The sequence below is a fragment of the Drosophila novamexicana genome, unplaced genomic scaffold (genome assembly GCF_003285875.2).
Source record: "Drosophila novamexicana strain 15010-1031.04,08,12 unplaced genomic scaffold, DnovRS2.1 tig00000193-arrow-pilon, whole genome shotgun sequence".
Lineage (NCBI taxonomy): Eukaryota > Metazoa > Arthropoda > Insecta > Diptera > Drosophilidae > Drosophila > Drosophila novamexicana.
Genome location: NW_020824787.1, coordinates 9,181,245 through 9,208,657, shown reverse-complemented (window position 1 = coordinate 9,208,657; position 27,413 = coordinate 9,181,245). Strand labels below are relative to the sequence as shown.

Genomic DNA, 27,413 nt, shown 5'->3' with positions numbered 1-27,413 from the left:
GCAGACGCGACTGGAATTTCAATAAACGAGTTCTATTACAAAAACACACATCGAGTCGAAACTATATAGAAAATATATACACATGAGCACGACCCCTTTTTCAGTTGCCTCTAAAAAGTTGTTTACCAAGAAAACAAAGAGCCGAGCAGCAAATGCTAAGCGTTTTATAAATAAATATGCAATAATTTTTGCGCGCGTTTTGCTTTAATATAAATAGCAACAACAACAACAAAAAATTGCCAGTTGTATGAACTATGCGAGCGTAATTCATTTGCACGAGTGCAAATATTTGATTATCATCAATCATGCAGATAGACGGAGAGAAATGCTGTGTGGGAGTATGAAGGAGGGCGGGCCTGGTCACTTGGCTAGTCCATTATTTGTGAGCCTGACCTTGGCGCTATTACTGTCAGTTTTTTTTTTCCATATCTGACAGCCTGTTCCGCTGCCCGAGCACCTTAATTTGCCCAGCAATGCGATACGATGCGTTGATAGATGATATTCATGTATGACATACGCCAGAGCAGGCGCAGGCAAATCAATGTGAATTGAGTCTGGCTTGGCGTGTTATTTGGGCAACGGATGTATCTATTGACACAAAGCCAGATCTGTATACATAAAGTAATTTGCGCAATTGATAGCAGCGGCAGCAGAAACCAGTTTCGAAAAGCCATTGGGTCAATGCTGCGTATACGTAATATAGGCTACTAAGCAACTACATGAGTAACACTTGCTGCAAATGTGGGGCAGCAGAAATCATATAATGACGAGGTCAGCGAGACTCTGTGCAGCACACAAATCAGATTGTTTATTGATTGTTAGATAAGCGCACAAATCTACACTGCTCCGACGTGCCAGTGGATTATCAGGATGCATATATAGACAGATCTTTCAGAACTCATATATATAAAAACTTACAACTTGAACTTAAAGAGTAAAACTCTCGAAAACAAATAAATGTGTATCTAGGAAAAGTGCAGGCGCCGAGAAAAAAAACAAAATGATTGAATTCACCCTTTTTCCACCCATTTTCCACTCCTTTTCCACCTTAGAGTGTGGAATTATACAAAAACACATCAGAATGCTTACTAGCTAAATACTATTAAGTGAATACGTAAGAGTTATTACAAAATAAAATATAATTAACACCGCAATCATCAATTATTTAACGAACAAGTAAATTTTGTGCTATTAATAGAGAAAGAATATAAATACAAAAGATCAAAAAGTCACGTAAGTCCAGCAATACCCGGAAATTCTAGAGAATTAAGTGAAAACTCATGTTTAGTTTAATTGATCAACTCTCTCAACAGCGAGACATCGCTAGGCGACCTGCATAAGTATACATATGTAGATTATATCTTCACAATCAACCACCAATGACACGCCCAACGAACTCAAGTGAACCACAAGGTTTGGTATTATGAAATGCAACCCTTTGAAAACATAATTCTGGCAACAATTTAAGCATTTGTTCAAACTATGCCTGAGTGCCCGAGTGGAGGGCAGCGGGAGCCCAGCTCATGGAACACCTGACTGACCAGCAGCAGCAGCAGCAACAGTCTAGAGCAGAGCAGAGGCGCTGGTGCAGTGGTGTCTGTGGCCAGCCAACTAGAGGTCAGTGACACATGCGCCCCGGCTTGGTCAGGACTTGATGGATTGACAAACTGTTGAGCCGAACTGAACTAACGCCCCGGTTGCCCTGGCAGAGGCTAACACAAAAAAGAGTTTGTTATTGGCCGCCCGTTGCTATTGATTGCATGGAACGGCAACAACCCTGCGAGGCAGAAATTTAAAGAACTTTACCCCTTGTCAAGCTTGCACTGAAGGTGGCGTGAGTCGAGTCGAAAACCGGAAGCGGATGTGGGCGACAAAATCGTTTAAAGTTCTACAAAAAAAAGACTAGTTAAGCCAAGAGATACCCTGCACTCAATAGAGTATGGGCTGCTGGCAGATACTCCTTAGTTGTTTATATGATTAAAGATTTACGAGATTTTATATGTTAAATTACTTTCCAAGTGACTGTCAAAGTTAACAGCTAGATAAAATGCATGGCATAGTTAACTGTGCTAAGCCAAGAGATACCCTGCAGTTTATAATAAAGAGTAAAGAGTAGGAGTAGGAGGCAGAGACTCCTTCGTTGTCTACATATATAAAATTCTATTTGATATGCCGTTCAAATCTTATGAATAGAACTAGTCAAATTTCTTTACAAGTGCCTGTCAAAGTTAACAGCTACATAAAGAGCTTGGCAAATGCAGTGTTTTCTAATGCTAATCTACCTTGCCAGTGATTTTTGGCTTAGGGTAGATTCAGCTCTGACTATAATTATGAGCAGTTAGCTATCGTATATGGCATCCATAACTGCATCTGTGCATTTTATGCTTCCTGTTAAATGCAATTAGGCTGGCATGTCATGTAATTATGACATAGGCAAAAAGAACACAAATGATGGGATAGACAGGCAGGCAGACAATTCACAGTCTGTCTGTCTGTCTGACTGGCTGGCTGTCTACCTGTCCGCGTAAAGTGACATTCGAGCAAAAGGGCCATTGTCATGCCGCTCTCTGGAGGCTTCGACTTGATGACAGCACAACAAATGGGCCTAGCTTTGATTATGGCCAGGCCCACAAATAGCAGCATAATCAAATGGGGCAACAAAAAATTGGCCAGCTACCAAATTTGAAGTTCTGGCAGCATTTCAAACTGTAAATGTTTCAACAACCTGGACAAACAGCGCACGTGCCACGCATTTATCAAATGCATTTCACGCCACACTGAAGCCCAAGCTGATATGCCTTTCTACTCCTCGGCTAATGGGCGACCCTGACTATCTAAATATTATGCACACACATGTCCGTAACCTCCATATACAAATAATTTACATTTTATTTCAGTTCACTTAATGAATCAGCTGCGCGCTGCGCCGTATTCCCCTCGAGGAGCAGCAATCTGCGAGCCGTAATCGCATAGAGTGTGCCACACAAGCTGACCTTTTAGAAGCGCACCAGGGAGCAGGAAGCGGGACGCAGGGGCAGGGACACTCTTGAAACGCGGGAGGCGCAGCCGAAGGCAAGCTAGCAAATGTCATTTCCATTTGCATGTGTCGCTGAGAATAAACCCCGAAGGAAATGCTGGCAAAGTATATGCAATTGTATATGTAGCAAGAAGAGGGTATTCCAAGCGATCGAGCATATGCGAAACTGAATGCCCTTACCTGAGCATTGATATTGGATGCAGAGTTGCAAATGTTCGCATAGAAACGTTTCAGAATGTCGTACAAAATGTTGAAAGAATAATTAATTAGTTTGAGAGCAAGAGAAACCATTTAGGGACTACAATTTAAAGAGAAGGAAAAGGAGCAGAACAAAAATAATTAATAAAATAATTTTAAAAATTCATTGACTTTACTTTCAGTAACAATATAAAGTGCAAAGGTCAAAGACCTAAAATGACATTAAATAATATATTTCAATCGTTTTTCACAGCTTTTTGATGGATCGTTTGTCGTGTGTGTGACACATTTTTCACGACAAACCTATTCAAAGATAAGAAATGCCCTCGGGCAAAGGCAGGGCAAATCAAATGCCAAATGCTACTGAGAGAGAGAGCGCGAGAGAGAGAGAGAGACAGAGAGAGAGAGAGGGGGGGAGAACTATGGCTATGCATAAATTGGTATATGCTTGCATATATTTTACATAACTATCGAGATCTCTGGTTCTCGGGCGGATTACTTCTCTCAACATGCGGCATGGTAAACAAAAGTGCGGCACAATTTTCAACGAAAGATGCGGCACATTCAAATGTGATTTATATGAAAATGCCAGGCAACAGCAACAGCAACAGCAACAACAACAACACGATGGCAAAGTGTGCGACTATTTTTGGAATGCAATCGAGTTGACGGGCTGCGAGGGGAAAACTCACAGAGCCGCAGCAGCGGAAAAGGAAGTGCGCGTTATTTGTTTGTCCCATTGTTGTTGTTCTTCTTCTTGTTGTTGTTGTTGTTGCCTTTTTTTGAGGGTGTTCGATTTGAACTATGCGCCGCCTGCTGTTCACGCAGCTCAGTTCAAGGCAGGTGTGCATTTTTGAGAGAGCAGGGGGAAAGGCAGCAGCTGACACTGCTGTCGTGTGTGCTAAGTGTGTGTGTGTGTGTGTGTACGTGTGTGTTTTCCAATCAGCATTGGGCACAGTTTTGCTAGCTTTGAACGTTGGCTGTTAGCTTAATTTGTTTGCCATGGGCCCACACACACACACAACACACACACACACACATCGTCGCTGTTAACCCAGTTCGAAGCTTGTTTTTTTCAAGCCCAATTCAAATGTGCAGCCTTTTGGCCGCCAACAGCCAACTGTAAAATGTTGTGTCTGCGAATGTTGTGCGTGGGCTTAAGAACAACTCGAGATGGATTAAAGATGAACAAAAGATGGTGCAAAATTCTTTGAAGTGGACACTTAAAACTTTGCCACAGTTTGCACTGCATTGATCCCGGGGCAAGTTCAGAGACCTCTGTAGAATAATAAACAATGCTGTGGTTCTATAGTTGAACAATAACTGAATAATCATCTCAGTTTTAATTCGACATGACTTTGAGACGTTGGACATGATGTCATTGTGTGAGAATGCTTGTAAGCATTTCTCAAATATTTGCTTAATTAAAAGTTATTCAAACAAGCGTTAGTCATGCACAGTTCTACAAATTGTCTAATATGCTACTGACAATCTATATGGACACATTTATATAAGAAGCTTTAAAGTCTATCTGGAACTCAAAAAGGAAGCCAGCTTTGTTCTCTTTCACTTGGCTGACTCTGTGGAGCTCTTTAAAGGCCACTAGACGACGCATCCTTTGCCATGCTGACTTGAGGCCTGGGCTCTACTCGCAATAAAGTCCTTTAACCTTTTGCTCGAGTTTTTGCGCCATTTTATTGTGAGGGGCGACTTCTTTATGCAACTTCCGCATATCTTGACGGAACTTCGTGCTGCGCAGCGGGCCACTTCAACTTAAATATTTGCTCGCTTCCAAACAGAGCTTGTTTAACTTTAAGTTTTAAATATAACAGCTAAAGTAATGTTAGAAGACGTTTTATATTTTATGGATTATATGTTAGACAACTATGGGAATGTTCTCTCGTGAATTACTCAGCATCATGACATAGTTGATGCCCTTTAGATGCAGGCATATATGTATATAGATAAGTTGGCCAGCGAATGGATCAAAGCAACAACAACAACAACAACAACACAACAACAAGAACTGACATGAATCATGTGAGTTGCTGTATGCGAGTTCTTTGTGAGTTGTCTGCGTGGAAATAAACAAAGCTCGCCCATACGAATAATTTATCATAATTGCGTATTATAGACAAATGCCTAAAAATAGTCGAACAACAGGCATACGTATAGAACGTTTGGACTAGCCACTTGGCATTTGTTGAACAACAAGCAAAAAGTCCAAAATTCGTTAATAAACAACAACAAAAAAACAAAAAAAAAACAAGCTGCAGGCAGCTTAAAATTCGGGCATATACAAAACTCGAAATATTAAACATACATATTTTATTTATTTGTTTTTGGGTTATTCAGATTTTGATGGCATGTGCAAAATGTTTCTCACATTTCGGTAGCCATTATTTTTAGATTGCAAGTTCATTTCGCGAAATACAGAGTGCAAATATTATTATTATTATTATTATTTCAGCTACTTTTCTTGGCTGTAAAAATTAACAGATCGTGAAAAGTTGCAACAAACTGCGTAAAATCGTTAAAAACTATTCGCTGAGTTAATCAAAGAAAAACACCAAATGCTGCTCTAGTTGGGCGTGCCCGACTAGGACATACTCTGCCACTTCGCTTATCGATAGCCATAAAAAGAAAGATACTTGATTTGTTTATACTCTTTCAGAATCTACATATCAAATTTGTTGAATGTAGCTCTGAAAACCTAAGGGATTTGCTATCGAAATCGATTTTTATCGATTTCTGAAAACCTAAGGGATTTGCTATCGATATCGATTTTTATCGATTTCTTGAAACTGGGGCAAGTTATCGATTAAAGCAGAGTCTAGCTCTTGTAGGTTTATGAGATCCCTGGCAAGATCGACTCGCCTACCGATGCTACTAAAGAATATAGGAGATGCTTCCTTCTGCCTGTTACATACATTAGCTCAACAACATGATACCCTATTTACACACTTTCAATGGGTATCAATGTATGTGTAAGCCCGATGAGTCAAAGAAAGTGAGCGGCATAAATCAGTCGAGTGTCAGCTGACGTGCTTGAAAGTGGATCATATTTTGGGCCAAGTCGTAAATCGATATGACATTTGGGTTATATCATTAAATGCGTGTATGCAAAAAATTTGTTTAAATTTTATTCTGCATGTTGTTTGCAGTTTAATTCGCGTATGCTGTTCAAATTTATGACAGACATACGAGGTGTGAATGGAATGGCCAAAAGCGAAGCGTACATAGATTAGATATAAGGCTAAGACGGTAAAAAAGTGAGAGATAAATATAAATAAACTGAGGCAATTCTGAACTACATGAATTAAATTTTTAATAAAATTTATAGATATATATATAGAAATATGTAGTATATAGACCATATACATATATGTGGATGTGGCCAAAAAATTGATCAAAAGAAAAGCTATTATTATTAAAATCTGAAATGAAAACATGTAAGAGGTTCTACTCGGGAGCTCCCGACTAGGGGATAGCCTGAACCCTCTTCTTCCAACATCATATGCATATATATATTCTATTTTAGAAGCTATATGTCAAGTTTGGTGACTCTAGCTCTTATTATTTACCGAAATTGTCCAAAAAACAAGATATCGATATCGATTTTTATCGATTGCTTGGAAACGGATTAAGTTATCTACTATCGGAAACAAACTCGATCTGCGCGGAAACTAGGAGTCTCTAGCTCTTATAGATTCTGAGATCCGTGCGGACGGACGGACGGACGGACGGACGGACAGACAGACGGACATGGCTAGATCGACTCGGCCATTGATGCTGATCAAGAATATATATACTTTATGGGGTCGGCGATGCTTCCTTCTGCCTGTTACATACATTTGGCTTTCGCACAAATACAATATACCCTTATACCCATTTTGAATGGATTCAGGGTATAAAAAGGATAAGCAACAACTCTCACAATAAAATAAATCGAAGCACATTATTTCTATTATAAACAAAACTCAATTTGTTTTATTGAATCTATATAATTTGGTAACAGAGTACGTTAAATTTATGATGATATATGAGCCAGGCCCAATTGAATTAGCGCACGACATGAGTGTAATTAAAATAAGAGTATCATCAATTAGCTGCAACTAATTTCCAGCAATTGTTGTTTAAGTTCAGCTGCACCCAGGGAACTACCCACACACACACACACACACACGCACACTGAGCGCCCACACACTTCCCATACAACAACAACAAGGGCAGGCGAATTGATTTGCGTTTATCAATTGAGGGCGAAAAAAAAGAAGAAGGTGCGAAATGAAAAATAAACTTTTGTTTGTCTGTTTTTCGAGTTTCTCAATTTCATGTGTTTACGCAAAAATGTATATATAACACGCTGCGAAAAAAATTGGTAGCGAAATTAAACGCGTGTGAAAAATAAATTGTGGCCAGCAAGTAGCATAAACAAAAGCAAATAACTTGAAACGCAAATGAGATGTAGAAAAAATAAACTCAAATTAATTAAATTTCCTGCCCAATGCGCACTTTCGCCTTGGGCACCGTGCACACTGTGCGGGAGGCGACTGTAGCATTTCAAGGCAGACAAATGCCGTTTTAATTTGAATAAATTACAACGTTTAAGAGACAACAACAAATGCTTAAGCTATGAGCTCAGCTAGGCTGCAGATATTGAAGTATTTTAATTACTTAAAAAATTGTTTTTGCAATTGCAGAGTTTGTCGACTATTTCAAAAGAAAGCGGTTTATTTTTTCTGCAAATATTTCAATTGGACTTTTTCCGCAGCAAGTTGCATTTTTTGTCTGTTTTTGTCACGTTTGTGTTTTGACATTTTAGGCAAACGGTGTGTGTGCGTGTGTGCAGGTGCGAGCGAGATGGCTGCTAATGATAGACATGCAGTCGCTGAAGCGAGACAAAGTGCGACAAATATGGCAAAAAAAAAAAAAAAAACAATACAAGTGTAACCATAGATAAGTGCCGATATGGTTAAAGGAAATAGGTAGAAAAAGCGAAAAGATCAAACAACAATTGTTAAGAGTTGGCTGCAAGAAAAGAGAGCTACTAGCAAGAGCGGCAAATTAAGAGAGCAACATTGTTGTAGCAGCAAGAGCGCGCGCTTACAGCAACAGACAGCTTATGTAATTAAGGCAGTGTGCTACAGGTAACAGCAATGTTTGCCGCAGCATTGATCGTATAACATGAACAGAGAGCAGCAATGTTATTACAAGTGCTGTTATAAAGACGTTCTGTGGCAAACAAAAGAGAGCAAAGAGCGCGCGCTCTGCTCGCTCCGTTTGGCAGCCAGCCAAGCGCCTTGTGCGATGTTTTTATTTGGTATGTTTTGTTTGTGCGTGCGCATTGTTTTTACCTTCGCCTTTGCCTTCAACATATGTAGACCGAGCGCCGACTGAGAATGTTAACAACAAATATTTGATGGAATTCAAATCTAACAATTGAAAGCCCGTTTGATAAGGGGTGAAAGGGGGCTACTATGTGTATAGTTGTAGTTCCTGTAGTTTCTTTTTTTTTACCACTATCAGGCGACAAGAAAATACACGCAAAGATAAGCATATATACACAAAGAGACGCACAACTTGAAGAAGGTAATAAACAAGCAAAGTGACCAAAATGTAAATATGTATGTAAATCTGGCACGCTTTTCTGTTCTGTGGGGATTAACAGAAAGATTTCTTTATGGCACTCGTCTGTTATCAGGCTGTTGTTTACATTACAAGACAACGACAATAAATACAAATTTTAATTAAAGTATTTAATTTGTATGCTTTGGAGCAGCATAATTTCGGTTTATGCTTTCTTTTTTGTGCAATTATTTTTCATTATTATTCCACATGACAACTGCGGCAACTCACACAACAACAAAGGCGACACACATACATACATATTTCCGCAAGAGTTAACAAATACAACAACAAGTGCTAGATACACACATATATACATATATAGCTAGATTTTAGCGGAAACTCGAGGCGAAAGTTTTAGCTCTAGCCAAAACGTGGGAGTTGAGAATGAGAAACATAAGAAAAACGTCAAGAAAAAGGGCGCAGTTCAATTGCTTCTTCTTTCCATCAATTACAAAAAAAAGAAAGACTGAAAAAACGGTAGCTATAAAAAATACTATTAATATATATAAATAAATTTCATTATATATATTTCATAAGAAATGCCCAACAAGTTGAGAATAAGTTTTCCTTTTTGCAGACGGTAATTTTCATTCAAGAACTAAAGCGTTGTACATTATATTGGACGGCACTGTATACAGTCATATACACATGTATATGTAAGCATTTCCGAAACTCATCCGACTTGTATATACACGATTTGATGCTGCATTTTTAGCGTAGGATATTGAGTCATCTAATGAATTATATAAAATTTATTCTATTTATATAAGTTTGAATATATTGTGGTCTGAGTTAAAGCAGAAATTCGCAAATTTTCCAAGCATGAAAACTTGAAAAACATTAAAGACGCGTTAAAATTTGATAGAATTGTAAAATCTAATAAGAACTTGACTTTAAACGATATATACCCCTTTATAGATACAATTTGTGAGCATATATTGCAATTGACATAATCGTAAGTTTCTTGGCTGCGCAAACAAGATAATAAACAATTGTTAGTTCATAACTTTTATCGAATCGTTACAAAATCAATAAACCCGTTTTTTTTTTTAATTTATATATTGCTTACTTATCTTATTCAGAAATGGCGAAGGCCCTAATGGGTCATAAATACAATCTCATCTATAATAAAGTGCACACTGCTAAGCAACATCCGTGTATTTTGCTGCACACTGGCTTCCGAAATAAAGGGCACACCGTGCTGTTGCACACAGTGGCGTCCAAATTGAAACCAAATTCAACGAAGCGAAAAATGTTAAACAAATCTCATCAGCTGATGAACTTAAATAACTGTGCAAACTTTTGGGTCAACAATTTTAGTTTGTCCATTTGAGTCAGCCTCGAGACTCGATTAACATAATGAGAAAAACTTGTGTAGCCCGAATGTAACAAGGCTGAAAGCCGCAAAAACAAAGCAAGCTCATGCGAAAAGGGGGCGTGTCCGAAGTGGCGGCACTTCATTACACAAATTATACAACCTAAGGTCAAGTGGTCATTGTCTCGGTGAAAGACGACATTAAATTGCTCGAAATTTGAAGGAAAGCTATAAAAACGCGGCAGAGGAGGAAATTCAGAAAACAAAAACAACAATAACAATAGAGGCAAAGGCATTGATTTATGAGTGAGGCCCAAGGATTATAAAGGGGATACACACGCACACACACACACACCCATGCTCACACATGCACATAATACACTTAAATATCTAATAAATCATAAAACGCGACAAAAAACAAAAACCTAAACTCAACGCGTTTTGTGCGCGTTTTAAAGCGCGTGCATGCGCCAAGCCGATTAGCGTGCGAATTGTGGGTGAGAAGGATACGAATAATGTAAATGTTAATGCGGCACGCATTAAACAGAGTGGTTAAACGTTGTTAGCAGTAGACGGACTTTGCAGACGAAAAGCGCACCAAAGCAAAGGCGTGAAAGAACAAAAAAAAAAATAACACACAAATGTCTGTTATGCGCGAATGAGTTTGAAACAAGGGAGGGGGCTGTGCAGATATGGGAGTGTCACAAGAGTGCCAAACGGTATGGGGTGTGGGTGTGTGTGTGCCTGCCTGTCGAAATCAATTAACAGCCAGAAGGAAGATCAAAGCTGCGCTCAAGTGAAAATGTAAGAACTGGAGCGTGCGAGCGAGACACTAGATGAGTACAGTTACTGAGAGCGAAATGAATGGAAGTCATGTCGTATGCATAATTTGCGCATTGGATACAAATAATACAAAAGCGTAAGAGAAGAAAATATGCGAGCATAAAAACGGCAATTAAATAGATAATTAGAACGAAAGTGGAATGCCCTTACAAATTAACTATTACAAAACATTTCAAATAAATAAGTCAAACTTATTTTTAATTTAATAAAAATCTCAAAAAAAAGTGTAGTTCATATTTTAAAAAAGTCATGATTTGCGCCAAACTGTGCCACATAACGAATTGACCCTGTTCTCGTTTTGGCAGCGACTCAGACCATAAAGACGGGTTGATGACGTTGCCCGAGACAAAAGCCATAAAAACTATGTGTAAGTAGTTTCTGGCAGCCGCAACCCCAAATGGGCGCCAGCGGGGTCGCTCAGGGGTAGTGTAATATACAGTGAAAGCTCTTTTAAGCGGACTACTCTTAAAAGATGCCAAGGAATCAACAGAAGAAAAAAAACACAGAAAACCAAAAATGTACACGTAAATATTGAAAATTAAAAAAAAAATTGAAATAGATCTTTGATCTTTGATCTTTTCTATCAAGAACATGCTCATCCAAAGTTGACATTCACTTAAGTCGAGTTCTCACTGTACACGCGCTTTACTGTTAACATATGGATTTCTGTTGGTACTCACCAAAACATTCTTTTGATTCTCTTTGTCCAGCAGAAATTCCATGCTTTTGTGTGGCCTACGGACCGAGGCGATTTGGACGCCGCCCGCCTGTGTTGATGGCTTGATACGTTGATTGTTTCCATCGAGATGCTCATCATCGTCGTCGTCGTCATCCCGGACATCGTAGGCGGCGCTGGTCACATTCAAGCGCTTGACCAGATACCGTTTGTGCAGCGGATTGCATGTGATGTCCATAAGGGAGCGCGTCTTGCCCGTAATAACCGTTTCGTGTGTGTCCAAATTGGTCTCGATGAGGCCCATTTTCCCGACCCCGCCATCGCCGTCGGTGGTGTCCAGCATCGGGGACACAGCCACCGGCACGGCTGTTACCATGGTCAGAGGACGCGACGGCGGCAGCGGCATGCCGGCGCCCAGCTGATTGAACATTTGCGTCTTTTGCGCGACAGAGGCGCGCGACGGCGATTCGGTGGCTCGAGCCATTTCCGTTTCCGTCAGCGACATTTCGTGACGCTGGCCCGTTGTCAACTGTTGGGCAAAGGCCGCATATTGTTCCCGTTCGGCGGCCAAGAGAGCATCGCTAGCATGGGCAGCACTAAAGGAGCCATTGGCAGCACTGACCGAATACGGCGCATGCGTTTGCCGTGGCGGCAACTTCGGCAACGGGGGTTTACCTGTGACCAGCTTTTGCAGTGTCGATGTTTTCGGCTGCTCCAGCTCAGCTGCTGCTGTCGCTGCTGCCGCTGCTGCTGTCGCCTGGCGACTGTGGACGCTGGCGGTGCTCGCCTCAGAGACGTTGCTGTCATCTAGCGTGCTGCGCGGCGGCTTGAGGGGTATGTAAATGAAATCCTGGCTTTTGCCATTGCTCTGCGGCGCTTGCTTGAGCGTCTGCTGCTGCTGCTGCTGCGGCTGCTGTTGCTGTTGCTGCTGCTTCTTCTTGCGGCGCAGCGAGAAGCGCAGGCCATGCGCAAAGCGCGACAGAAAACTCTTTGAGCTGGGATGCTTCTCGTCCGTTTTGTTGGCGCGCTGCTTTAAAGGCGACTCATTGTTATTGGCGCTGGCGATGTGCGCCGTGGGCTGGACTGACGTTGATTTGGACGACATTTTGTTGTCGACGTTGTCGTGGTCGTAACGCTGCAGCAGCTGCTGCGAGGCGTAGAGTATGTGATGTGCGCGGTTTGTGGGCGGTTCGCTTAGTATGGGCAAATGCAGGCTTAGGGGGCGTGTGTGTAACGGCACTGTGTGAACTGGTGAACTGGCGATCGCGTACGATGAGCTCGCGTCGACGCTCGTTTCAAGACTGACAGCCGAGGCAGCAGCAGCGACGCTTGAAACGGGCTGCAGCAGCGGCGGCGGCGGCGATGTTTTTTGTTGTTGCGTTTCCATGCTGCCGCCAGCGGCGATGTTTTCGTTGTTTTCATCACTCTCGCTGCTCTGGTCATCGATCACGCTCTCGCGCTCGCGTTCGCTCTGTTGCGCTCTTTGCTGTTGCTCTTGCTGTGGCTCTTGTTGCTCTTGTTGCGGCGCTCTTAGCTGTTGCTCTTCATTGTAGCGCGCTGCTATGTACTCGTTCTCTTTGGTGTTATAAATAACAGTGGCATCGTTGTTATCCAACAGCTCCTCCTCTTCTCCATCATCATCATCATCATCATCATCGTGCTCCTCATCGCTGCTCGCCTGGTCGTGCTCCTCTTGCGGCTCCTCCGACGACTGCTCCTGCCAGCAATACTTACTCACCACTGGACAGAAACTCACCTCCTTGCTGAATGAATTACGCGAGCCCGCCGGCAACAGTATGCCCAAGGGCTTTGGCTGTGTCGGTGTCTGCGGCAGTTGATGCATCGAATTGTGCGCACTGCTCACATATATATCATCCTCCGGCTCCTGGCCGCCATCGAAGGCCGATAGATTGGGCGTGCTGCTGACCAGGCTGCGCTGTTTGGCCGTTGAGCTCTGGAAGCGCCGCTTGGGCAGCACCCGGTTGGGCGGTGGCGGTGCCGGATTCCTCTTGGGCAGCTCGAAATTGCACTGCTCCAGCGACTGGGCATAGGAGGTGCGCAAATTGGTCGGATCCTGATCGAAAGTCTTGCCAAAGCTGCTGAAGCTGATGACAGTGGCCGCGGGCACGGAGGATGGAGTAGGAGCTGGCGACGTCGGCTCCTTCTCCGCCGTCTGCCGCTTTTGGCGAGCCGGCGGCTTACGTATGGTTAGCTGGACATGCTGCACTTGTGGAGGCGCCTCCTCCTGCTCCGGCGCCGGTTCCTTCTCGACGGTCTTATCGTTCAATATGGATGCATTTTTGTCATAGATTTGGCTCAGCTCGTCCAGCAAAAAGTTGCCCTTGCATATGAGCTGCTCGTAATCCTCGCCAGAAACGACGCGTTTACGTTTGTCCATGTCGAAAGAGCTGCGCTTGCAATTATCACTGCGATCCGCGTAGTCGAGTAGGGTCAGATTCTGATAGCTAGCGTTTAGGTAGCCTGCGCCTGCGCCCGCTCCTGATCCCGCTTCTGTGCCCGTTCCCGTTCTTGCTGCTCCACTGAAGCCGCAACGTTCGTTCCAGCTGCAGCTGCGTCGCATGCGCGGCAAGCTGCTGCAATCAAAATTGTCCAAATCCTCGCTAGAGCTGTGCCCGTCCTCGCTGCTCTGGCAATTCCTCTGCTGCTGCTGGCGACGTGTTCGCCTCCGTCTGCCCAGCTGCTGCAGCTCGTTGGGCACGCTGCCGGCTAAGGCTGTCGCTGTGCTGGTTCGTGACAGCACGGGCGAGCACTCGGCGGATGTGGACGAGGAGGAGGAGGAGGAGCCGCTGCTGCTGCTGCTGCTCTTGTTGTTGGCCAGGCCGTAGCTGTTGTTGTCCGTTAGAAATTTGGGCGACGAACCTCGCGGCTCGCGTATATCGGGCAAACTGTTGCGCAGCCAAGTGAACGAGGCGGCGGACGATGTTGACGACGATGACGACGACGACGACGTCGGCGACGACGTTGCGGATGCCGCTGATCCGCTGGGCGATGGCGACGGCGACGGCGACGGCGACGTGGATGGCGAGCGTGCGCCTCTCTCGCAGCTATTTATAGACGATGCCGGAGAGCCGAGAGATGACTGCGACGCTGACTGCGTCTCGTTTGTCTGCTGCTCTATTTTTGTCTGACACAAATCATTGGAGTTTTTGGAATGTGCGCCTGTCGCTGCCCCTGCCCCTGCCATTGCCCCTACCACTGACGCTGCCTCCTGCTCCAGCAGCTCCTCCATCTCCTCCTCTTCGCAGAGCTTGTCGAAATTCTTTGGTATGCTCTTGGATTTGGCGCGTCGCAATGTGCTCGGCTCACAGTAGCCCGAATCCTCAGACAAATTCTCCGCCGAATTGAGCGGCAAGCGTCGGGCACTGCCCGCATCTTGTTTACCCGGACAGGCGCTGAGCATGCTGTGTCCGCTGCTGTCGCTGCTGGACGTGCTGCTCGACTCCGAATCCGATTTGAGTTCCGCCTGATGCAGGCTCTTGCAGGCACCGAACAGCTCGCGCTGCTGCTCCTCCAGGTCCAGCTTGTGCAGCTCGTAGTAGGTCTGATGCAGTCGTCCGTCGCTCGACTCGTAGCGCTTCAGCAGCGACGTGGCCGAGCCGCGCCGGCTATCCGGATTGCTGTGGCTGCCGCCGCTGGCGCCGCCGCTGCTGCTGGCCACCGTCTCGCAGCTGAGCAGCGAGGGCGAGCTGTTGCCCAGGCTGTTCATGCTCTGGTGCTGTTCCTGTAGCGTCAGCTGGCGCTCCAGCGACTCGAACTGCACCAGCGAGGAGCTGCGCGACAGCGAATGATACGAATCGTTGTCCGAGTAGAAATCCTCAAAGTTGCCGCCGCGCCGGCAGCTGCCCGTGCTGTTGCGCTGGCCCTGGCTGCCGTAGCTGTCCCGGGCGCACGCCTCCAGCGCCAGGAAGCGCTCCAAACTGTTGTGCGCCTCGGCATCGTAGCGCGGCGGCGGCGGGCGACGCAGCTGCACCATGTCCTCCAGACTGTGCAGCTGCTGCTGCTGCTGCAGCTCCTCCTGCGAGCGGCGCGCGCGCTTCGGCGGACAGGCAAAGTCACGTTCCGATATGGCGTCGATATCTGCCCCATAAAATTAAACATTTTTATTGGAGTTCTTCATTTATTCATGTCGCACTCACCCTTGTTAATTTCGACTCTTATGACCGAGCCTGTCTCGGACTCCGCGGAGCTCCAGAAGCCGCCGCCGCAGCTGCTGCTGCCGCGATGCTCGTAGCCGTTCCAGCTATTTTGCGCATGCTCCTCATCCTCGGAGGTCTCCTCCATGATGGGCTCCAGCATTTGGCGCGAACTGGACAGGTAAATGCCATCTGCAAACAGAGAGAGAAAGTGTATTGTTATTATTCAAATTATTGTTTATATTATTTGTATTTGAATTAATTATTATTTGCGCACTTTGCAGCCACTTGCGCATCTCTTCAAGCACCGTCTCCAGCTGTGCCTGCAGCTAAACTGAAGCGCAACGCGACAATCTGCACAGAGACACAGTCACCCGGGCCTTCATTCACAGCAACTGCAACTGCATCTGCAACTGCATCTGCAACTGCAACTGCAACTGCTGCTGTGATCTTATCGCCAGGGCTCTGCCAGCCTGTGCGTTGCATGATTCATGCCGCTTAATTATGCAATTTATTAATAAAGTGTCGCCACATTGGTTGGCCAAACTAACCAAGCTGACCAACCGAGAGACTTCAGCCCCATGACACCAGCTTCAAGTGCAGAGTTTAGTTGAATCAATTAACTTGAAACTAATGCAACTTATTCAGACCCAAAGTCCCTGTGCCAAAATGTGTTGTGCATTATAGAAGACATCTCCGATCGAGTAAAGCACATGCTTATTTACTCTTGGGTAGTATCAACAGCTGAGTTGACAGCTGTTCCATGCAAGTGATTTAAATTTGTAGTGCACAAAAGTGGAGCTCTCTTTTTCTTTTCGAGTATTACGAACATTAAAAGCAAATCTGAACTTGTTCTAAGCACAATCGTCTTCTGTTAGGCCATAAAAAATGAATTCAGATTACTTTGAGTATCTACAAAAGCAGCTTTGGGAGCAGCATGAGAGAATGTATCAACCGACTATAATATGAGGCACTTAAAGCTCGTGTCATCAGGACTTAATAAAATAAAACGCCAAACTGGCAAAAAAAAAAATGACCCTAGGTCTTAAAGTTTATCTTTGATATCCTGTAAGAACTGACAAAAATTGCTTCAAGGCCTTAAAGCTCATCTCTGAGATTCTGTAAACACATCTTTAAATGCGCTGAAAAGCTTTTATAATACGATTAAAATGTGCAAAATCTTTAGGCTTGTCTCATTGGAGCATAGGAAAAGAAAACTGAGAAATTTTTACAGTTTCTAAGTAATAGTAATTTCTACAAATCACATAGAGCTTTTTTTCAATATGTTAAAAAGCTCCTGAAAGCTTTTGTCTGGCACTCTAGCCTTCTACTTCTCTTTTAAGTCATTTCTTCAGCTTATGTCATTCAATCTTTATAGAAGAAAGCAAAAATGTAATTTTTGGAAAGTTTTTCCTATAATTCCCAACGAGCTTCTGTTAAAATATGTTTAAAAGCACATGAAAGCTTTTGCCTTATGCTTAAAAGCACATGAAAGCTTTTGCCTTAAGCTTATGTAATTTTTTCAGCTTGTGTCATTCAATTGTTATAGAAGAAAGTGGAAATTCCATTTATGGAAAGTTTGTCGCGGACTTCAGTTTAATTTAAACCTCGAGGCTTATTGATTAGGACGCCATCTCTTATTGCTTTTGATTATAAAATTTGTTGATTAAATTCTTACTTAGATAATCATTTTTCGACATGGTTGGAAATTCACAAAAGTAGCTAACTCCCATTGTTATACTGGATAATACCTATGTGAATCCTTGCCGTATTTACCATATTCTTAAAAATGTTTAGATCTAATTAAACTTCGTAGAGTAAATATATATTCATCATTTTTACACTCACCTTGCTGTTCAAATGCGCCTAAATTCCAATTAATGGGCGTGTTTAGATAACCCGCCAGATCCAAGTGTTCCATGTTGAATGTGGCAAGTGTTTCAGCAAATTGTTTTGGTTTTTTTTTTAGGATGCAGTTCTTTTTGTATAGCTTTGACTACTGCTAAATACTAAAAAGTAATGTATTTATATCGTTGTTGCAATGCTTAGTCTCCAAGTATCACATCGGTTCGTTTCTGATTCTTCAGGTTCTCCTCATTGAATGCAACTGGGGCAAATAGCACCAATTATTTCCATTTGCCTTATCGCAAGTATTTTGAGTTTTTGTGCAATTCGGCGGCAGCATTCGGTACAGACTTTAGTTGTATTTTCGATAAGCGAAAACGATATCTGTAAGCAAAATAACAAAAACAAAAGAGAAACAATACCAAGGAAACGTTAGTACAAATTGGTGATAAGAGCGGAGTCATATGTCCATATAACAGGCTGCATTTCAAATTGCAAATTTTAGTAAATTGGCCTTTAGGGGGAAAACAGCAGCAACAGTTCTTTATAATGCCATATAACTTTTTTTAGTACATTTTAGCACAGGCACAATTAAGCGAATACCTTTGTAAATCGTGCAGCTCAAGTCTAATTAAATATTTAAGCACACTTTTTGCATTTTAACTTGTAGAAGCATCCGATATTAAAGCTTCCCGTAAGCTATCTTTGCGCTGGTTTTCACAGGAGCGCATTTAGAACTTTTAGAACATCATAAAAATCGTGCAGCCTTAGTATAATCAAAAAATTGAGTACGTTTTTAAGATTTTAACTAGTAAAAGCAACGGTAATTAAAGATTCTCGCAAAATAACTTTGCAGTAGCTGTGTCAGCAGCGCATTTAGAATTTTTAGAACATTATACAAATCGTGCAGCTTAGGTCTAATTATATATTTAAGTACATGTTCAGCATTTTAAATATTAGAAACAACGATTAAAAAGATTAGCGCAAGTTTCCTATGCGATGGCTGTGTCGGGGGCGCATTTAGAATTTTTAGATCTTTCAACAAATTTAGTACACTCATGATCGACGGTGACCCGTATATATTGTAAAGTATTTTAGCGCAACCACAATTTAGTTAAAATACAGCACATGATCTAATATAATGTAGAAAACAGCAGCAAAATAGGCAAAATATTTTAGCACCAATAAAAATATGTGTTAGATCGCCGTGTTTATTGACTTGTGCTGATTTGTATAGCTTCATAGAATCATAATACAGCTGAAAGTCAGCTTACATAAAGTCTATAGCTCAGTAATCAAATAGAAAACAGCAGCTAGAGTTCAGTCTAACATTTTAGCACGCTTTTAGCACAGATTATTGTGCAAGCATCTGATAGCTAGTACTAGAAACTGCTGCCCCTTTATGATTATTGAGGCGGGGGCGACTTTAATTGCTCCAGCCGAATGCTAATAAGTATTTCTGTATGCCTCACACATGGCAAATGTGTGTAAAATTTTTTATATTTCGAAATAGTTGCCCGTCAAAATGCAGTGCACCGTGGGTGATCGCCAATTGAGTCGAGTCGCAAGTTGTTTGCCTGCACTTCCAGCTGCATTATATGCATACATACAGTACACTTAATATGTACACACAGTATTATTTACAATTTAAAGATTTTGTTTAAAGCATTCGCCACGCCACGCTGGATTGCACAAAACAAGCGATAACCCAATTCGCCGCCTGCACTTTTCAATGCCATTAGGGGCGAGGGCAGTTTGTATTTAGGTTTCAGTCGATCCAACTTATATATAAACAGGGAAAATGTTTTTGCTCAAACGTCATTGGGAGGCGTTCGACCTGTTGTTTATTTCGCAATCCGTGCTATGTAAACTCAAGTTATTTATAAATCGAATTGGAAATACATATTGCACAATACACATGGTACGCATGAAAATGTACAAAGGAAATTTTTAGGCGAAATAATCTACTGAAAGTAAGCAATTCAATTGAATGCGAACTGCCAGCGATATGTCAGGCCAATACCGGCTAAACAGAAAGTGATTGGTTTCTTTTCTAAATATCATGAATAGATTGATTACAGCCATCTTACGGAAATTGGCTCAGCGTCAATTGATTTTATAAATAGAAATTGTTTAAATGAATCGAGCCAGAACCTTTCCAAATAAATATTCATTTAAAATTCCAGCTCTTTTTGCTGGCGAACAAAACTTTTGCAGTATATAAATAAAATTGAAGACATTGTAAGAACATATAATTTTATTAACATTGCTGTTTAATTACTGTTTGCAACACATTTGGCATTTAGACCAATTTAGTACACATTTAGAACAACCAAGCATATCTTTTAGATATCATGTCATGGGTTTAGTACTAATCGCAACAGAGAAAGCTTTTAAAATAGACCAATTTACGTTTTAGTACATCTTCAATAATAATGATCACAGCAGCTGAACTAAATTATTTACATTTTAGAACATCTTTCATCTGACTTCCTCTCTACGTGAAAACCCGAAAAGAGCTGTCATAAACGACATGCACATGCAACAAATCGTGTCCAATTAATCACCTCAATATTCAAAAAGATTGACAGCCAGCAGAGAGACGAAAGAAAAAAGAACACATGTAGCGTATTAAAAGTCGGGGCTAAGATCCTAAGACTATGACATCAATTTTGTATCTTTGGCTTATCGCAGACAATATACAAAACGAAAATTTGAAGGTTGATTTCATGCTTAGAAAAAAACGTTGATTAAATGATATTTTTGCTTGATTTCTGTTGCTGGCTGATAAGATAGAGAACTATGTGGAATAATACTGGCCACAAGACACCCTCTATATAATAATTATAAATCGGAAGTTGTTTACTTTTGGCTCTGCCGCATGCATCCATCAAATTTTGGCCCACTAAGCTCACCAGCGCTGACCTTTGGAACGTGCAGAAAAACGCCACAGATACGACATGAGGAAGGTGTATGATATGCATATATATATATACAAATATATATATACTATTATGTGGACAGCGATAATGCGCTGTCCAATTGAAAGATTGTCACATGTACTAAAATAATAATAAACAACGAGAAAGTGAGGATATCTGCGGCACGCCGAAGATTTAATACTCTTGCAGATATGTGAGCATAAAATATCTTTGCCACATCTTCATTCCCATTTAGCTAGCTTAGATCCTTCGACCGATCTTTCCTATAGCAGCTATATAATATAATGTTAGCCTTGATTTACCATATATATGAAGATCATAATGGAACTATTAAATCCGAAGTTTGGGGAAAGTTATCTCAATGTAAAAAAGGTTTCCATATCAGATCATCATCATTGACAGCTATGTGATATAGTGTTCCGATCCGGCCAGATCCGACATATGTACTGTCTGAAACAGATTGGAAAGACGGACCTAAGCAAAGTTTCAAGACAATGAATGGCATTGCAACTGAGAGACTATTTCGCATAAAAAACAGACAGTCGGACAGAAGGACATGGCTTTATCAACTCGTATCTTGATGCTAAACAGGAATATATATATATACTTTATGGGCACGGAAATGTCAACACATTTCATGACAATATTAGACTACTCTCTACTAGGGTGCACACAAGTCATTCACTCGAAATAAAAAACGTAGCAACCAAAAAAGAATTGAACAAAATTAAAATAAATAAACTCACATGCCAAATGTTTAGTGCGTCACATTTTGTGCGCATCTATAAATAAAATGATCAAAATAAAAGAAACGAAGCCGAAGCGAACAACATTTTAGATCAAGCGGCTCGCAAAGGGCTGGGAAAAAAAAAGTGTTCTTAGAAAAGCATAAATTATTTTATTAGATTGTCTGGCCGAGTGCTGTTGTGCGGCTGTTATGCATATACACTGGCATATATTTCGATATGTAATATCTGGTCGGGCATTGCGGAAATCTTAAAGAGTGTTTAAGACTCTTTGGTGGCCATCTGACTTTCTGGGATCACGCACCGTCTGCCAGTTGCCAGCAGCTTTTTATTGCAAAAGTTCACTTGCCCCACAAATGTGCAGTTCGAAATTGTTTTATATTTGGTTTGTTATACCCTTGCAGAGGGTATTATAATTTTGTCGTGAAATGTGTAACGCATAGAAGGAGACATCTGCGACTCCATAAAGTATATATATTCTTGATCAGCATCAACAGCTGAGTCGACAGAGCCATGTCCGTCTGTCTGAACTAGTCTCTCAGTTTTAAATCTATCTTAATGCAATTTTGCAGAAGTCCGTCTTTCTGTTGCACGCAGCACATATGTGAAAACCAGCTGGATCGGATCACTATATCATATAGCTGCCATAGGAACGATCGGTCGAAAATTAAGTTTTTGTATGAAAAAACATTTTGTTTATCAAGATATCTTGCCCAAACTCGGCATTAACTATTTTCCCTATGCTTCTTAGATACGGACAAAGCACTATAAGCATTATGAAAAGGTTGGGTCTGCAAGGGTATTAGATCTTCGGCGAAGATAGCCTTTCTTTCTCGTTTTTTTTTTTGTTTTTGATTATTTTTAATTTTCCATTTTGCCGGCGCATGGCTACGCATTGTCTTTGGTTGTGGCCGCTGCGCTTCGAATGAATCTCTGTTTATTTTGGTTCGCATAAATTTTGTACAATTTCGTGTCGGTTGGCCTTTCATAAACAACAAAGCTCAAAAATGAATTATTGGATAATGGGGATCTCTCTGTCTCTCTGTTTTGGGCACGACAATATGAGTACGTTTGTTTTGGGGCGCGTCTCTTGGTCTCCGTCAAATGACTCACTTGCCTTGTTGGCCATGTATCGCGGTACTTTACGATATTATATCGTTAAAAATGCCCAAAGAGTGATATAAACATGTGCATATGAATGTGTTCAAGGGTCTTTAGTAGTGTTAGCATATTGAAGACATTTTCGCGCTGATATGAGGCGCCTATTTGTTTGTGGTTTCAAAACCAAATGCAAAGTAAACAATTTTTAATACAGATATTTGACTTTTTTCCGCAAAAAACCTAATCGTCTTTACTGTCCACAAACAGTTTAAAAACGTGAGTCACACAAAAACGTGCATATTTGCATTTTTATTTAGTACACTTTTTTAACGTAGTTTTAGTACACATTCACATTTTGCAAGTGCATATTCGTTGAAATTATATTTCATTTTATGACATATACTTTTAGTACACTTCAGACAAGTAATCACAGCTTTATCTAGTTTAGTACACTAAAGACATATATATTTGTTTTTCAAGCTCGATAGTGTACTTTATTGAATTTATGTATTTTAGTACAGAATGAATTTGTATCTTTAGTTTTACCAATTTTATTTCACTGAAAGTTCATATAATGCATTTAGTACGTTTATAGGCAATATGCTTTTAGTACACTTGAGGCGTGCGATTTAGTACAGATTTAGGCATATTTTTTCGGTTACGAGTTGAGTTTTAATTAATTGTATCAACAGCACTTTTAACTTTTTTAGTACATGCCGCATTGCCTCTTCAATTTAGTACACTTTAAAGTGCATATAAAATATGATGTATATATAGGCATGCACTCATTGCTTTTAGAACACAAATTTTCAATATTTACCAATCACACACAATTGTTATCTCTCCGCCTACAAATATAGGCAAAGTTTACATTTTGCAGGCGACGCCCATTTGCTAAAGAGATGCGTCAGGCCTTGGTACTTTCTCACCTGTGCTCGTTAAGAATCGGTTCGTTCGGTGTTTGTGTAATCCTTGAACGTTGTGCTAAAATCTCAACATTCTTAACACAAAGGCATTCAATTCATATTTAGCTCAGGACAGAGTTGAGTTAAACGTCGTATAATATTTGTTATCTCTTATAGCATGACAATTGTGCGCTGTGATAAGGCAACAAAAACCATTTGGGCGAAAAAAAAAATATCGTTTTATTTATTTTTGGCAATTTGGCTGCCAATTTTCGCACAGTTCGATTTAGTACTAAAACGCGCGCTCATTTAGTACGGGACTAAAGGCGAAAAGTGCGCGCGACTAAAACAAAAAAACAACAAAACAATTTAAACAAAAGTAAAAGGCGACTGCTAACGACATTTCCGAACGCCGACCGCAGCGTCTGAGGTGCGCTTAAGTACTAGGCAGCAAAAAACAAAAAAAAAAAAATACAACAAAACACACACACCACACTCCGCACACACACGCACACACACGCACACACACACAACGTTCGCCGCGTCGACGGCGACACGAACATAATTCTTGTTTGCTTTTTTTTTTAGTATTTATTTACAATTTAATATTTTCAACGCAGCGAATCGGCGTTTCGTGCGAATGCCGAACGCAGCAGCAGCAGCAGCAGCGGAAAACAAAGCAGCATCAGAGATAAAAATTGTAAATATGGTATATATATATATATTTTTACGGGAAAATGCCACGCGTAATCTGCAGTCGCGACGCCCCCGCAATCAAAATATGTTGACTGCCGCCAAATGGCGCTTACCCCATTTGCTGGGCATGGCGCGCCTCCGCCTCCAATACCCACGAGCTGGCAAACCAAACTGGTCAGCCAGCTGGTCAGCACAAGCTGCCGCCTTATTTTTGCATACAAATAAGCCCACAAATAAACGACACCAACGTCAAAAGAAAAAGCCATATAATAATTGTGATAAGTGTTATCAGACTGTAATCTCTCCGGCTGATTGTCTTGGACAACGGGTAAGACCCCTGCACATTGGGCACACGGTAAATGACGAACTAGGTAACAAGTTCACGAAAACTAATCTGTTATCATTTAACGTTCAATTGTACTAAAATCAAAGACATTTATAGTTTTAGTTTAACTTGGTAAAGGTTCAGGTAAGCATTGTTTACACTAGATCTAAAAATTTGACAAATGTGCGAAATTTGTACAAAAATATTTGGTTCATACAGGGCGATAAAAAAACTGAGACAAGCACAAGTACAAAATGTAATAAGCACAACGACGTACTAAAATATAATAATTGTCAAGTAAATGTCTGAGCAGCAAAAACAACAACAATAATTATAAAAGATAATATGCCCAACAGCTATATCAAGTAAGAAGATAAACTATGGCTGTAAGCTGAAACAGTGTGGGTTATCAATACAAAATATTTTTTATATTTTTCAAATGAAAAGCACATGTGCTTTCAGTGTTGCGAAATGCAATATGCAATATGAATTGCATTGAAAACAAGTGTTGTTAGTCGACAGACTTGTTCCTATTATTTCTGTTTAGGAAAAGCGAAGAACCAAATTCCTTAATTGCGGAATGTACTAATTATAATTTCAAATGAAAAGCATTTGTGATTTCAGTGCTGGGAAATGCAATATGTAATATGAATTGCATTGAAATAAGTGTTGTTAATCGACGAACTTGTTCTTATTATTTCTGTTCAAGAAAAAACAAGTGCCAAATTCCACAATTGAGGAATTTACAAATTGTAATTATTGTTGAGCAAAAGTGTTTATTAACCATAAAGAAAACAGCGTATTAAAATTAAACAGCTTAAGTTGAGCAACACATTAGCTAGTTGTCTTTTAAAAAGACAGCTCCTAAAATCTAATCGCCCGCTTAGGTTTATCGCACATCTGTAATCAAACCTATGTGAACTTATGGCCGTTGCATGATGAACTTGTGTTTTTGTTTTTACACCTTTCGCCGAGTGATGCATGATTTCGTATACAGTTTACATTTTGGTTATCACTTGCTTTTTATTTCGCACACTCTGCGCAAGGCGCCAGTCAAAGTTGAAAGTGTAATAAACTTGCGTGTGAAACGCACGAAAAATTGAAACAAAGGCGCGCTCGCATTTCTATTCGTAAACATTTTGCACACACTGTAGCTGTAGATGGACTTTCACTTTCGTCTGGCCACAGACAAAATTAAAAAGATTCATTAACATTTTCTTCATTCGTTCATTTGGGTTTCACAGAGTTTAGGGCAAACAATTGCCGAGTCTTTGGCTGATGCGACTCGAATCTAAAACTCGACTCAACAGCTCCCACACACAATATACAATTTGCAATCTCATTTTGGTTGGTTTTTCTTCTTTTGCCTCAATTGCGCTGCCGCGTCTTCAGGCTGCCTTTTGGCCACTTGCAGTTTGCGGAAAGCTTACGAAATTTCGCCTATCAGAGCATTGTTTATTGTGTTGTTGCCGGCCATTCTCAGGAGTTGTGCAATGTTTTGGCTAGTCATGATTGCAGAGAGGGGTCTGGAGGGGCTACCAGCTGGAACTTTTCACTCTTTCTGTGTTAGCAGGAAGTTTTGCTTTGAAAGTGAATGCCAGCCAACCCTTGCATTTAGTATATAGTATATAAGACCAGGTAGGAGTTTATTAATTGATCTCGTGCTTGTGGCACGCCTTCTGTTTCACTTTTGATTTTTTGTTGCTTTTCTTGATTTCTATGCAAATTGGCTTGGCTCATTATGAATCATATTTTCTGCTCTAATGAAATGTTGAAAGCGATTTGCAACCTTGCGGCTAAATTGTTGCCAGTCCAATAATTTGATTGTACTTTTGTTATTTCGTGTTTTTCTTTTGCCTGCTTTCGTAACTGTGCCAAATCTTTATTTTATTTACTTCTTTTTTTTTTACAGTGTATATGGTGACATTTTATGGCGAACATCGACAAATCGCCGAATCACTTGTGCAAATACAAATAACGTTCGTGGGAAAACCGCAAAACTTGTTGCGATCTTTTTGTTTGGCAATTTATAAAGCTTTTGTCTCTAGCCCCAACTTCAGATACTACGTAGAGTTCATCGTCATGTTTATTATGCAAAAATGCGATGTGCACAGAGCTCTCTATAAATACATTATTGCTGGCGTGGCTGCCTGAAATGCTAATAATTGTATAAATCATCGTTTATCTTGTTGACGATTTCGTCATAGCAACTGTAACATGTTCTAAATGCGTCTTAGTAATCATTATGGATGCGTAATGCTCAATGATGCAGCCTAAACTGAGCTCTTAAATATATTCATTAACTTGCCCCTATTTGATATTATAATCAACTTTTTTTATATACTAGCTTCTTTACATTCTTTATTTTGCTTTAAGTTCGAATTATTCATTTTCCACCCATCTTTCACCTATGTGAGTGGAAACTGATCACCACGTCTGAGATATATGTAAGTATATATCAGCTTTACAGATTTTCATTATATCTTTAAGAGTGAATGACTGAGATGATAAGTTTATCAGAAGCATTTAAGTCTTTACCCACTTATAATGTGCTAGGATGGTCATAAACTAGCTGTTAATTGGGAATGTATGGAATGAGATGTCATGCACTGCGAGAAATTAGAAACAACTTGTAAATGAGTGCTAATTAAAGTACATTTTGTATATATATAATTTTGTAACAAATGTGGGATGCAACCTTAAGCTTATCTTATAATCGAAATTCAAGATTCATGTGAATTTCAGCATAAAACTTGGAGTTTATTCTCGCATTTGGCATCAACAAAGTGCAAAACTTATGTAATTGCATTTAACGCAAGCTTAAATCTTATTAATTTTGCGTCCCATTGTCTCTAGGCATGCCGGAGAAATATTCACTTCAACTATAGCCAAGAACATCATTAATAAATAATGCTGCTACATGCACAAAGAACTCGGTAGCATCCATTTTGTTCCAGTTTAGCCCTGGGTCCCAGCATTTCTGTCATGTATATGACTTA

General features: G+C 40.9%; 1 protein-coding gene across 2 annotated transcripts in view; it reads right to left on the bottom strand.

Moving 5' to 3' along the window:
* The window catches only part of LOC115759029 (serine-rich adhesin for platelets), a 39,509-nt gene extending 15,708 nt beyond the window's left edge, over positions 1-23,801 (bottom strand). The window contains exons 1-4 of one of the 2 annotated variants that reach the window (XR_004017483.1): positions 23,418-23,801; positions 17,703-18,083; positions 15,858-16,046; positions 11,705-15,798 (exon numbers count right to left, since the gene is read on the bottom strand). Coding sequence is in view for 1 of the 2 variants with exons in the window: in XM_030699844.1 (XP_030555704.1) it covers positions 11,705-15,798; positions 15,858-16,046; positions 17,703-17,775 (4,356 nt within the window). In the remaining variant the exon portion in view is untranslated. The remainder of the gene's footprint in view (positions 1-11,704; positions 15,799-15,857; positions 16,047-17,702; positions 18,084-23,417) is intronic. The other variant, XM_030699844.1, reaches the window with a different exon arrangement.
* Between the last annotated feature and the right edge of the window lie 3,612 nt (positions 23,802-27,413).